This window comes from Scyliorhinus torazame, chromosome 10 (assembly GCF_047496885.1).
Source record: "Scyliorhinus torazame isolate Kashiwa2021f chromosome 10, sScyTor2.1, whole genome shotgun sequence".
In the NCBI taxonomy this organism is placed as follows: domain Eukaryota; kingdom Metazoa; phylum Chordata; class Chondrichthyes; order Carcharhiniformes; family Scyliorhinidae; genus Scyliorhinus; species Scyliorhinus torazame.
The window spans coordinates 222,411,104-222,424,607 of NC_092716.1; the positions used below are offsets into that span (position 1 = coordinate 222,411,104).

The following is a 13,504-nucleotide window of genomic DNA, read 5'->3' on the forward strand; positions in this document are numbered from 1 at the left end:
ATGCGGACGATTTCGAGGCCGCAATGACCCTGCTGAAAGGACACTACATTCACCCAGTAAACCAGGTCTATGCCCGACATCTGCTAGCGCTGAGGCGACAAATCCCCGGGGAATCGCTGGAGGAGTGCTACCATGTGCTCCTGGTGTTAGGGAGGAACTGTGACTGGCAGCAAGTTTCGGCCAGCAACCACACAGAACCTTTGATCCGGGATGCTTTTTTTGCAGGTATGCTGTCCTCCCACATCCGCCAGCAATTGCTGGAGAAAGAGACACTAGGCCTCAAGGAGGCACGGGCCCTTGCTAGCTCCCTGGATGTGGCCTTCCGAAACGCCCACGCTTTCGTCCCTGACCGCGCGGCAGCCCCTTGGGCAGCATGGAAACCCCTGCGGCCGACTCCGATGCATCCCCCATTCCCCCATAAGCTTGTGCTGCGAGACTGCCAGGCAACCCCGGGGGGCCCCGCTGCTATTTTTGCGGGCAAGCCAAGCACCTCCGGCAGTGCTGCCCGGTCCGCTCATCCATCTGCAAAGGGTGTGGCAAAAAGGGCCATTTCGTGGCAGTATGCCAGGCCCGGGCAATCGCCGCGGTCTCCGGGGGCGAACCAGGACCGCCACCACAACTCTCTCCACGAGCCACGTGCGGCCAGCGGGCGCCGCCATCTTCCTTCTCCAGGGCCACGTGCGGCCTCTGGGCGCCGCCATCTTGTTCCCTGGGGACCATGTGCAACGGATGGGCGCCAGCATCTTGTACACCTCCAGCCATGTGCGACCAGTGGGCACCACCATCTTGGCTGGACTCTCGCGACCCCGACTCGGATGACCACGCACCGCCCGAGAAAAACATCCAAATTTTGCCACAACTTGCCTCGGTGACCCTGGACCAGTCTCGGCCCTGAACACTCTCGACTGCGATGACGACCGTGCTCATCAACGGGCATAAAACATCCTGTCTGATCGACTCCGACAGCACAGAGAGCTTCATACACCCCAATACGGTAAGGCGCTGTTCTCTTCCCATCCACCCAGTCAACCAAAAAATCGCCCTGGCTTCCGGGTCTCACTAGGTAGAGGTCAAAGGGTTCTTCATAGCGAACCTCACGGTCCAGGGAAGGGAGTTTAAAAATTACTGGCTCTACGTCCTTCCTCACCTTTGCGCAGCCACGCTCCTAGGGTTAGACTTCCAATGTAACCTCCAGAGCTTAACTTTTAAATTCGGCGGCCCTATACACCCCCTCACTGTCTGCAGCCTCGCGACCCTCAAAGTCGATCCGCCTTCCCTGTTTGCGAACCTCACCCCGGATTGCAAAGCCGTTGCCACCAGGAGCAGACGGTACAGTGCCCAGGACCGGACCTTCATTAGGTCGGAAGTCCAGCGGTTACTGAAGGAAGGTATTATTGCGGCTAGCAACAGCCCCTGGAGAGCTCAAGTAGTGGTTGTAAAGACCGGGGAGAAGCATTGGATGGTCATCGATTATAGTCAGACCATCAACAGGTATACGCAGCTCGATGCGTGCCCTCTCCCCCGCATATCTGATCTGGTCAATCAGATTGCACAATACAAGGTCTTTTCCACGGTGGATCAAAAGTCCGCCTACCACCAGCTCGCCATCCGCCCTAGCGACCGCAAATACACTGCATTCGAAGTAGATGGGCGGCTCTACCACTTCCTAAGGGTTTCCTTCGGTGTCACAAATGGAGTCTCGGTCTTCCAACGGGAGATGGACCGAATGGTTGACCGGTACGGTTTGCGGGCCACGTCTCCGTACCTCAATAACATCACCATCTGCAGGACCACGACACCAATCTCCGAAAATTTCTCCATACCGCAAAAATCCTTAATCTAACATATAACAAGGACAAATGCATATTCAGCACCGACCTTCTAGCCATCCTCGGCTACCTAATTCATGATGGAGTTATAGGCCCAGATCCCGAATGCATGCGCCCCCTCATGGAGTTCCCCCTCCCCCACTGCTCCGAGGACCTGAAACGCTGCCTGGGATTTTTTTTGTATTATGCTCAGTGGGTCCCCAACTATGAGGACAAGGCCCACCCACTAATTCAATCCACAGTTTTCCCCCTGTCGGCAGGGGCTCGCCAGGCCTTCAGCCGCATCAAAGCGGACATCGCAAAGGCCACGATGCACGCAATCAACGAATCCCTCCCCTTCCAAGTCGAGAGCGACGCATCCGACGTAGCTCTGGCGGCCACCCTCAACCAAGCGGGCAGACCCGTGGCCTTCTCACGCACCCTCCATGCTTCAGAAATCTGCCATTCCTCAGTTGAAAAGGAGGCCCAGGCCATAGTAGAAGCTGTGCAGCACTGGAGGCATTACCTGGCCGGCAGGAGATTCACTCTCCTCACTGACCAACGGTCGGTTGCTTTCATGTTCGATAATGCACAGCGGGGCAAGATAAAGAACGATAAGATCTTACGGTGGAGGATTCAGCTCTCCACCTACAACTATGAGATCTTGTATCGTCCCGGGAAGCTAAACGAGCCTCCTGATGCCCTATCCCATGGCACTTGTGCCAACGCACAAGTGGGCTGCCTCCGGGCCCTCCACGAGGACCTCTCCCACCTGGGGGTCACTCGATTCTTCCATTTCATTAAGACCCGCAACCTACCCTACTCCATCGAGGAGGTCAGGACCGCCACCAGGAATTGCCAAATCTGCGCGGAGTGCAAGCCACACTTCTACAGGCCAGAGAAAGTGCACCTGATAAAGGCTTCCCGCCCCTTCGAACGCCTTAGTATGGACTTCAAAGTACCCCTCCCTCCACCGACTGTAACACGTAATTCCTGAACGTGATTGACGAGTACTCCCAGTTCCCATTTGCCATCCCCTGCCCCGACATGACCGCAGCCACCATCATAAAAGTCCTCCACAGTATCTTCACGCTGTTTGGTTTCCCCACCTACAAACACAGCGATAGGGGGTCCTCCTTCATGAGCGACGAACTGCGTCAAGTCCTGCTCAGCAAGAGCATTGCCTCCAGCAGGACGACCAGTTACAACCCCCGGTGAAACGGGCAGGTGGAGAAGGAGAACGGAACGGTCTGGAAGACCGTCCTACTGGCCCTGAGGTCCAGGAATCTCCCAGTCGCCCGCTGGCAGGAGGTCCTCTCGGATGCTCTCCACTGCATCCGATCACTGCTGTGTACCATGACCAACCAAACCCCTCACGAACGTCTCCTTGTCTTCCCTAGGAAGTCCTCCTCTGGGACCTTGCTCCCAACCTGGCTGGCAGCTCCTGGACCCATCCTGCTCCGCAAACACGTGCGGGCGCACAAGTCGGACCCATTGGTCGAGAGGGTCCACCTCCTGCACGCTAAGCCTCAATACACCTATGTGGCGTACCCCGACGGCCGACAGGGTACGGTCTCCCTACGGAACCTGCCGCCCGCTGGGTCCCCACCCACACCTCCACTACCGACGCCCCCCCCCCCCCCCCCCACTGGCACACCCTACAGCCGCCCCCTTCCCAGGTGGATCGGTTCTTCCACTGGTCCCATCTCGGGGTGATGAAGCTGCTGAAGAAGCTGAAGCCACGCTCCCGGAGCCACGGCTGCCCGAGGCGGCGCCTGCATCACCGCCAAAGCAACGACAATCGCACAGGACGACCAGGGTTTCCCGATCGACTAATTGCTTCATTCTGACTGTAAATAATTACTGTAAATAGTTGCGACATGTAACGAGGCAAAACACTGTGCTAATGTATACCGGGTACCACCATAACCTACACCTCTACCACTGTATAACGCAAGACCACCACCCCGCCGGACTCTTTTTTTAACAGGGGGTGAATGTGGTAGTCGGTATTAGGGGTATTACGGTACCCTGAATAATGCTGTAAGACCATTGGTGTGGGAGGTACCTGAGACTGCTATTTCATTGGTGAAGCCTGCCTGCTGGTTCCGCCCAGTAAGGCGGAGTATAAGAGCCTGTGTCTCTCCAGCAGCTGCATTCTGTACCTGCGCTGCTGGGGGAACCATCTAGTACAATAAAGCCTTCAATTGTCTCCAATCTCGCTTCAGGAGTTATCGATCAAGCATCACACTGCAATGAAGTTACTGTGAAAATCCCCTGGTCGCCACATTTCGGCTCCTGTTCGGGTACACAGAGGGAGAATTCAGAATGTCCAATTCACCTAACAAGCACTTCTTTCGGGACTTGTGAGAGGAAACCAGAGCACCAAGAGGAACATGAAAGGCCTCCTTTATCTAGGCCAAATGCAAAGTGTAGCTGAGGCATGTTGGTGTTCACTATTTGGATTATTGGGCAGAGCCAGCTGATTTTAATGTGTAAAATCAGAGTACAGACCATTTCTGACTGAGATTCCCGGTTCAGAGTTGTCGCGTTCTGAATCCAGAACCTGAATCCTGTCCTGGGGAGGGGAGATCGGGCTCGATTCAGGTTTGTTAAAAGTGCATCGACTGGGGGCCCTGACCGTGCTTTGTGGAGGGAATTGGCCACAGAGTCGGATGGCAGGTGATCAAACCCAAGGGGCTGACCAATGCAGTGCGTGCACATTAACATTCTGACCAATGCAGTGCGTGCACCATTATGTTATGGTGGCCGTAATCTCCGCCATTGGTGGTTCATCAACTTGAATGTGATTTTGTTAAATGTTTGAATAAAGGGGCAGGGTTGATGGCATTGAAAATCAGCCGTGGGATGCAATTATCTCTGTAACTAAATCTACACAAAACTAGCATTTTTTCCAAACTACTTTTTCCTCCTGGCAGGCACCAAGCTGCTGCTTTTTATCAGCAAGCTGTTACTATTAGTACTCAGGAGAAGAAATTCTAGGCTAATTGTGATAATTAATTTCTCATTTAGCTGGAGGGAAACATTTTTTAATTAGTCCATCGAGTCCATTGTCTATTCAGTCGAGTGGAGATTGTGCTAATCCTGCTGACTAAGTACAGGCTACCTCATGGATCTGCTCCTGCTCTGTTAACTGCATTAAGGTTATTTACATGAAGTCATCGTAAACAAATCTGCTGTTGTTTACTGTGTCTGCGAATTTGCTTGCTTTTGAATTAATTCTTTGAACTGTGTGGTGCGATTTGATGGAGAAGGCGGCTTCTGTACCATTTAATCATCAAGACCAGGCAATGGCCTGATGTTTATCTATTAGCTTTTAAAACTGTCATTGAAAGTTGGTGACACTACAGGTCTGCTGCTAATTTGCTGACTTTGACCAATCATGCAAATTGACCGGTAAGGTAACTTCTCAAATTTGAGCTGTGCTCGACTTCAGCAGTTAGAGTTTCTGGTTTTGTGTCAACAGTAGATTCTTGTCCAGTTCCAAATCAGTTAACGAAGAAGCTGGCATCATTCAGTTCCTGGTGATAAGACAATATTCCAGTCTATTCATAGCAACAACCCTTTTAATTTCTTTACTGTCCAAGTTATTTTCTCTTTTGTTCCCCTTTAACATCTGGTGCTGGTTGCCAGGTGGAAGACCAGCCATTCAGAGTTTTACATAATCTCTATCCTCCTCAGTTCATATAAGGGGTGGGATTTTATTGGCGCCATGGGCTTGGAAGTAGGTGGTGGGAGAGGGAAACATTTGTGTGGGAGGACGGAACAAAATGGTGTGGGAGAATGGATCAGAACAGACTCCCAAGGTTCCCCCCCCCCACTGGCCAAATTTCCCTTGGAGATTTGGGGCGTGAGCTGCACAGGCTGGTGGCACGAAGCCAGTAGAGGTTGCTAAGGAGCTAAGTGACCAGGAATTTGCAGTTTTTATCCATGGGGAACATGGACTTCCTGGAATGTTAATAGCCTCACCTGCTCAAGTGAGGCAGTGAGTGGTATCTGAAACTCGCAGCCATTGAATTCTGCTGAGTTTACTAAAGGCAGGCTCAGGTCAGAGGATACAAGTTGTTGTATCTTATAATCTTTATCAGTGTCACAAGTAGGCTTACATTAATGCTGCAAAAAGGTTACTGTGAAAATCCCCCAGTTGTCACACTCCGGCGCCTGTTCGGGTACACTGAGGGAGAATTCAGAATGTCCAATTCACCGAACAAGCACGTCTTTTCAGGACTTGTGGGAGGAAACCGGAGCACCCGGAGGAACCCTATGCAGACACGGGGAGAACGTGCAGACTCTGCACAGACAATGATCCATGCCAGGAATTGAACCCGGGTCCCTGGCTCTATGAAGCAACGGTGCTAACCACTGTGCTACCGCACAGCCTCCCTCAGAGCAGCCAGGTGCCTTTGTGAACAGGAAGAGGTTCTACTCACTCAATGTTCAAATTGTTTGTAATCACTACAAAAGGATCCTCCAGCAGTAAGCTAGGCTCCCAGGAAGGTGCCATCACACATACATCCTGAGAGAGACCCAAATATCTCAACACTTTCTACCAACCATCAAGGTAGTTTTAAGGATTTATATTTGTATTGGTAAACATGAAAAATAAGGTATAGGTTTAAGGGCAGATAAGTCTCCAGGTCCTGATGGCCTGTTCCCTAGGGTATTAAGGGAGGTGGCAGCAGAGATAGTGGATGCATTGGTTATGATATTTCAGAATTCCCTGGATTCTGGAAGGATCCCAGTGGATTGGAAAAACACAAATGTGACACCCCTATTCAAAAAGGGCAAGAGGCAAACAGTAGGAAACTATAGACCGGTTAGCTTGACCTCTGTGGTGAGAAAGTTGCTGGAATCAATCATTGATGAGGAGATGACTGAACATTTGGAAAGACAAAGCTCAATCCGCCATTGTCAGCATGCTTTTATGAAGGGTAAGTCATGCTTGATAAACTTGCTTGAGTTCTTTGAGGTCATAACCAGCAAGGTGGATAATGGGGAACCTGTGGATGTGGTATATCTAGACTTCCAGAAGGCGTTTGATAAGGTGCTGCATAAAAGACTGATCCAGAAGGTGAGATCGCAAGGGATTGTGGGTAGAGTACTAGATTGGATTGAGGATTGGCTGACTGACAGAAAGCAGAGGGTCGGGATAAATGGGTACTTCTCTGGCTGGGAAACTGTAACTAGCGGGGTGCCGCAGGGTTCAATCCTCAGACAGTTTCAGAGAAATTGTTTGAAATAATTGTGGAAATTGGTGGCTGGACCTCGGCGTTTGTGTGAAAGTCTTTCAGACAAAGGAAACCTGAGGGGAGAGGTGTAAAACCTGAAAGCTAAACCTTGACAGAAGCAGCGGAGGCAAAGCCTAATTTAGAAGATTTGAAAGTTTGACTGCCCTGCTCACCAGCTGGTGCCACCCACTCTAAACAACGTCCATTGGCGTGAAAGGACATGCACTGGTCAAGGGTGGCTAGGCTGGTGTAATGCTGTCCCCTCAGATGGTGTCTCCCCCTCTTGAGGCTCATGTGATTCGAATGGTATTGATGGTACCTCATCCACGATCGACCCTGAGAGGAGAGACAGGAACACTGTTAACAACCTCCAAATCCAGCCACAGTCCCCTAACTGTCCAAGATTGGAATCTTTTTCTGGTCATCAAGATGTGCCAGTTCTAATAATTGTCAGAAGAAATGGTACATGCGACCATTGCTTTTCTTGCTCTCTATGATCTCCACATAAACCTCACAACACATTGCCCTGTTAGAACCCATACAATCTCCCTTGCTTCCGCTGTCATCTGCAGGAGCACAGTAATAAGAGCACAACACTTTCCACGCATCGCCACCTCCCGCCCATCGCCAGCCCCCTGCCCAACGTCAGCCCCCGCCCATCGCTACCGCCTACCCATCACTACCTCCTGCCCATCGCCACATCCCTCCCATCATAACCTCCCGTCATCACTAGTCCCTGCCCATCGCCAGCCCCCCCCGCCTATCGCTACCTCCTGACCATCACTACCTCCTGCCCATCGCCACATCCTGCCCATCGTCACCTCCCGTCAACGCTAGTCCCCGCCCATCACCAGCCCCCCCCCCCGCCCATCGCCACCTCCCAGCTCTCATCAGCACTCCAACCATTGCCACCTCCTGCCTATCGCCAGTACTCCGCCCATCACCACCTCCTGTCCATCACCAGCTCCCGCCCATCTCCACTTCCTGCGGATCTCCACTTCCTGCATTGAGCTCGCTTCTCCCACAACAACAGAACTACACAGGCCGGGATTCTCCGACCCTGCGCCAGGTCGGAGAATCCCCGGGGGAGGGGAGGCGCGAATCCCGCCGCACCGCCCCGACGCCGGCTGCCCTATTCTCCGGTGCCATTTTTCGGGGGCCAGCAGGATTCCCGCCACACCGGCCGAGTGGCAGTCCAGTTTTGCCCAGCCCCGCCGGCATGAATTACTCACCTCACGCACGGCGGGACCTGGCAGGTAAGTGTGCTGGGGCGGTCTTGGGGACGACAAAGGGGGATCCAACACTGGAGGGGGGGGCCCACGGTGGCCTGGCCCACGATCGGGGCCTACCGATCTGCGGGTGGGCTGGTTCCGTGGGGGGGCCTTCTTTCCTCCGCGCCGGGCCCCTGTAGGGCTCTGCCATATTGCCCGGGGACCGGCACGGAGAAGAGAACCCACACGCATGCGCGGAAATACGCCGGCGATCTGCGCATGCACGGAATACGCCGGCCGGTCCGCGCATGCGTGAGATCATGCCGGCCGTTCCGCGCATGCGCAAACCCGCGCCGGCTGGAGTGGCATCAACCACTCCGACGTCAAACTAGCCCCCCAAAACTTGGAGAATTCCTCACTCTCGGGGCCAGTTTTCCCACCAGCGTGGGGACATAGCCCCGTTTTCGCAGAATCCTGCTCACAGTCTCACACATCTTTCATGGCCCAGCTGTGTTAGTCAGATTACGCCCCTTAAAATATCACCACACCCTTCGGAAACCAACTGCAAACGACTTCTCAGCCTTGACACTACAGTGAGTACCTCCAACTGGTCATTATCCTCCAGCATGACACAACTCTGTGTCTCACTGTGCATAGTGACCCTGGTGATTCCTTTGTATTGATCAGTCATCTCAACATGGCCACCATAAGACATTCAGTTCTGCCACCTTGCCATCATGCACGCCACGCATCTCGTCTGAATCACCTCTGGCACTGCGCCAATATTTGTGTGACCCTGTGATTGCTGGTTTCCTCAGTCACCCCCAGCCATGTCTTCTTCCTCAGGCTTGCTGACCTTCTCCTCCTCCTCCTCATTGGGTACAGAGCTTTTCTCCATTCTCTTGTCTCCTGTGGGATCACCTTCAGGGAGATGTCACTGAATCTTGGAGCCATGCTTCCAGTTGCTGCAGCAATTCATCCACAGATTCTCTTCTGCTGCATTCCTTCCTCTGCCCTCTATGTGTGCAGCTGGTATATCAATCTACCTGCTGGCATGAACTCCCGCCTGCCACCTATTCTAGACCAACTTCCCCTCATCAAATTTTAATTGGCTGCATGTTGGAAGACCTCTAAGAAAGTCCCGCCACCCGGACGAATGGCCATGTGACCCACAGATGACCCCGGAATTAGGACATCGACATGTTTGGTCCAGCTCAAAGTGTTACGAGAAAATTTACTTGAGGGGATTATTTAGACCTGTGACAAAATGTTGCTGTGTTGCACAAGGTGAAATGTATTCCCTTGTCAAAAAACTGGCTTTACTCAGTCATGGACCCTCGTCCATTTGCAAAGTTTTTCAAACAAATTTTATTTTCTCTTTTTGATGAAGGAGCATGAAACGTTGCTGGCAGGATGGCAGAACAAAAACACAGAGAGCGTAATTGAGCTGCACAATAAAACTCCAGTGTGGAACGACGATACTCAATCCTATGTCCTTAATTTCCATGGCCGGGTTACACAGGCTTCTGTGAAGAATTTCCAGATTATTCATGACAATGATCGTAAGTAGCACATTTATGGCTGTATGGGATGTTCTAGAGGTGAATGAGCACTTGAACATGGTACCAGATCATGGAACTATACTTCAGTGAGAAGGATTAAACATTGTATTTTAAATTGTAGTCACAAGAAGAATTTCACCATCACTTTGAGCATTTCCATTCTTCAAAGCACATTATTCCCCATTTCCTGGGTGATTGTAACATTTCCTTAACTTCAGAGGCTGTTGCTGCATGTCGATTATATGGCATGATTAACTATAGTACACATTGGGACTGGGAGCACAGATCGAGGTAGAAGAAGTGGTGAAAGGAATTAGGAGCATGCAGGCGGGAAAGGCCCCGGGACCGGATGGATTCCCAGTCGAATTCTATAGAAAATATGTGGACTTGCTCGCCCCGGTACTGACGAGGACCTTTAATGAGGCAAAGGAAAGGGGACAACTGCCCCCGACTATGTCTGAAGCAACGATATCGCTTCTCTTAAAGAAGGAAAAGGACCCGCTACAATGCGGGTCCTATAGACCTATTTCCCTCCTAAATGTAGATGCCAAGGTCCTGGCCAAGGTAATGGCAATGAGAATAGAGGAATGTGTCCCGGGGGTGGTCCACGAGGACCAAACTGGGTTTGTGAAGGGGAGACAGCTGAACACGAATATACGGAGGTTGTTAGGGGTAATGATGATGGCCCCACCAGAGGGAGAAACGGAGATAGTAGTGGCGATGGATGCCGAGAAAGCATTTGATAGAGTGGAGTGGGATTATTTGTGGGAGGTGTTGAGGAGATTTGGTTTTGGAGAGGGGTATGTTAGATGGGTGCAACTGTTGTATAGGGCTCCAGTGGCGAGCGTGGTCACGAATGGACGGGGATCTGCATATTTTCGGCTCCATAGAGGGACAAGGCAGGGATGCCCTCTGTCCCCATTATTGTTTGCACTGGCGATTGAGCCCCTGGCGATAGCGTTGAGGGGTTCCAAGAAGTGGAGGGGAGTACTTAGGGGAGGAGAAGAGCACCGGGTATCTTTGTATGCGGACGATTTGCTACTATACGTGGCGGACCCGGCGGAGGGGATGCCAGAAATAATGCGGATACTTGGGGAGTTTGGGGATTTTTCAGGGTATAAATTGAACATGGGGAAAAGTGAGTTGTTTGTGGTGCATCCAGGGGAGCAGAGTAGAGAAATAGAGGACCTACCGCTGAGGAAGGTAACAAGGGACTTTCGTTACCTGGGGATCCAGATAGCTAAGAATTGGGGCACATTGCATAGGTTAAATTTAACGTGGTTGGTGGAACAGATGGAGGAGGATTTCAAGAGATGGGATATGGTATCCCTGTCAATGGCAGGGAGGGTGCAGGCGGTTAAGATGGTGGTCCTCCTGAGATTCCTCTTTGTGTTTCAGTGCCTCCCGGTGGTGATCACGAAGGCTTTTTTTAAAAGGATTGAAAAGAGCATCATGGGTTTTGTGTGGGCCGGGAAGACCCCGAGAGTGAGGAAGGGATTCTTACAGCGTAGCAGGGATAAGGGGGGGGGCTGGCACTACCGAGCCTAAGTGAGTATTATTGGGCCGCTAATATTTCAATGGTGAGTAAGTGGATGGGAGAGGAGGAGGGAGCAGCGTGGAAGAGATTAGAGAGGGCGTCCTGTAGGGGGACTAGCCTACAGGCTATGGTGACAGCCCCATTGCCGTTCTCACCGAGGAACTACACCACAAGCCCGGTGGTGGTGGCTACACTGAAGATTTGGGGACAGTGGAGATGGCATAGGGGAAAGACTGGAGCCTTGGGGGGGTCCCCGATAAGAAACAACCATAGGTTTGCCCCGGGGGGAATGGATGGGGGATATGGAATGTGGCAAAGAGCAGGAATAACGCAACTGAAAGATCTGTTTGTGGATGGGAAGTTCGCGAGTCTGGGAGCGCTGACCGAGAAATATGGGTTGCCCCAAGGGAATGCATTCAGGTATATGCAACTGAGGGCTTTTGCGAGGCAACAGGTGAGGGAATTCCCGCAGCTCCCGACACAAGAGGTGCAGGACAGAGTGATCTCAAAGAGATGGGTGGGGGATGGTAAGGTGTCAGATATATATAGGGAAATGAGGGACGAAGGGGAGACTATGGTAGATGAACTAAAAGGGAAATGGGAAGAAGAGCTGGGGGAGGAGATCGAGGAGGGGCTGTGGGCAGATGCCCTAAGCAGGGTAAACTCGTCGTCCTCGTGTGCCAGGCTAAGCCTGATTCAGTTTAAGGTATTACACAGGGCACATATGACTGGAGCACGGCTCAGTAAATTTTTTGGGGTGGAGGATAGGTGTGCGAGGTGCTCGAGAAGCCCAGCGAATCATACCCATATGTTTTGGTCATGCCCGGCACTACAGAGGTTTTGGATGGGGGTGACAAAGGTGCTTTCAAAAGTAGTAGGAGTCCGGGTCGAACCAAGCTGGGGGTTGGCTATATTTGGGGTTGCACAAGAGCCGGGAGTGCAGGAGGCGAGAGAGGCCGATGTTTTGGCCTTTGCGTCCCTAGTAGCCCGGCGCAGGATATTGCTAATGTGGAAAGAAGCCACGCCCCCGGGGGTGGAGACCTGGATAAATGACATGGCGGGGTTTATAAAGCTAGAGCGGATTAAGTTCGTCCTAAGGGGGTCGGCTCAAGGGTTCACCAGGCGGTGGCAACCGTTCGTCGAATACCTCGCAGAAAGATAGACGGAATGGGAAAAAGAAGGCAGCAGCAGCAGCCCAGGATCGGGGGGGGGGGGGGGGAGGAACCAGAAGGACTCTCAGGGTTGTTAATATATACTGTATAGTATGTATAGGTCGTTGCTACAGATAATTATATATTGGACTGTTAAATTATATTTTTGGAGAGTGTTACTTGTGACAAGGCAGTTGCCAATTAGGGCTAGTTTTCATTTTTGTTATTTATTATTTATTCATTTTTTGTTTATAAAATAGGTCATTGTTATTTGTGTTGTTATAATATTGTGTAAAGAATGCACAATGTACTGTGTTGATTGACCAAAAATTTTCAATAAAATATTTAATTAAAAAAAAACTATAGTACACATTAAATCCCAGAATGGCAAAACCAGACAAAATTGTGCAGCCATGAAGATGTTAAGAGTACAGTGGAGAAAATGGTGAGGTGCCCGGAAGAGGTATGTTGGGTGAAGTAGGGAAGGTCTGGAAGCTGTAGTGGGGGTGCTGAGGGGTGAGGTGTGAAAGACGGGGCTGTATTTAAAAATGGCACCCCGATCCGCGAGTATTCTTCCTGCACTGGCAAAAGTGCCGTTGGAGAATGGGTCTTTCTCGGCGCTGCAGGCCCGATAAACATGCCCAAAACCGGACATAGAAGTGTTTCAATTGAATCACGCCCATAAGATTCTATCACTAACATTATGGAAAAAAGAACTGGCCCTGTTAGCACAGTCTTGTCATAACTTTGAAGAGGGTCCACCAGGTTGGGTCCTGGCCTTAAACTGGTGTTTCCAGTTGGCCATTGATGTGGGAGGGGGTGTGGCTGGAGCAGGATTGGAAGTTTTTATGAGGATGTGGTGAGATCAAGTAGAAGTTCCTTACAAGGGTTCTTAGGGTTTCCTGGGTAATCCTCTCAGTTTAGCACTCTTCGACCATGATTTACACCCTTTTACGGGGATGAAAACTCTTTCATTACTACACTGA

General features: G+C 51.4%; 1 protein-coding gene across 5 annotated transcripts in view; it reads left to right on the top strand.

Moving 5' to 3' along the window:
- tub (TUB bipartite transcription factor) overlaps window positions 1–13,504 on the top strand; it is a 589,124-nt gene that overhangs the window by 559,334 nt on the left and 16,286 nt on the right. For all 5 annotated transcript variants that reach the window (XR_011933096.1, XM_072466434.1, XM_072466437.1 and 2 more), the window contains one exon: window positions 9,659–9,830. Coding sequence is in view for 4 of the 5 variants with exons in the window: in XM_072466434.1 (XP_072322535.1) it covers window positions 9,659–9,830 (172 nt within the window). In the remaining variant the exon portion in view is untranslated. The remainder of the gene's footprint in view (window positions 1–9,658; window positions 9,831–13,504) is intronic.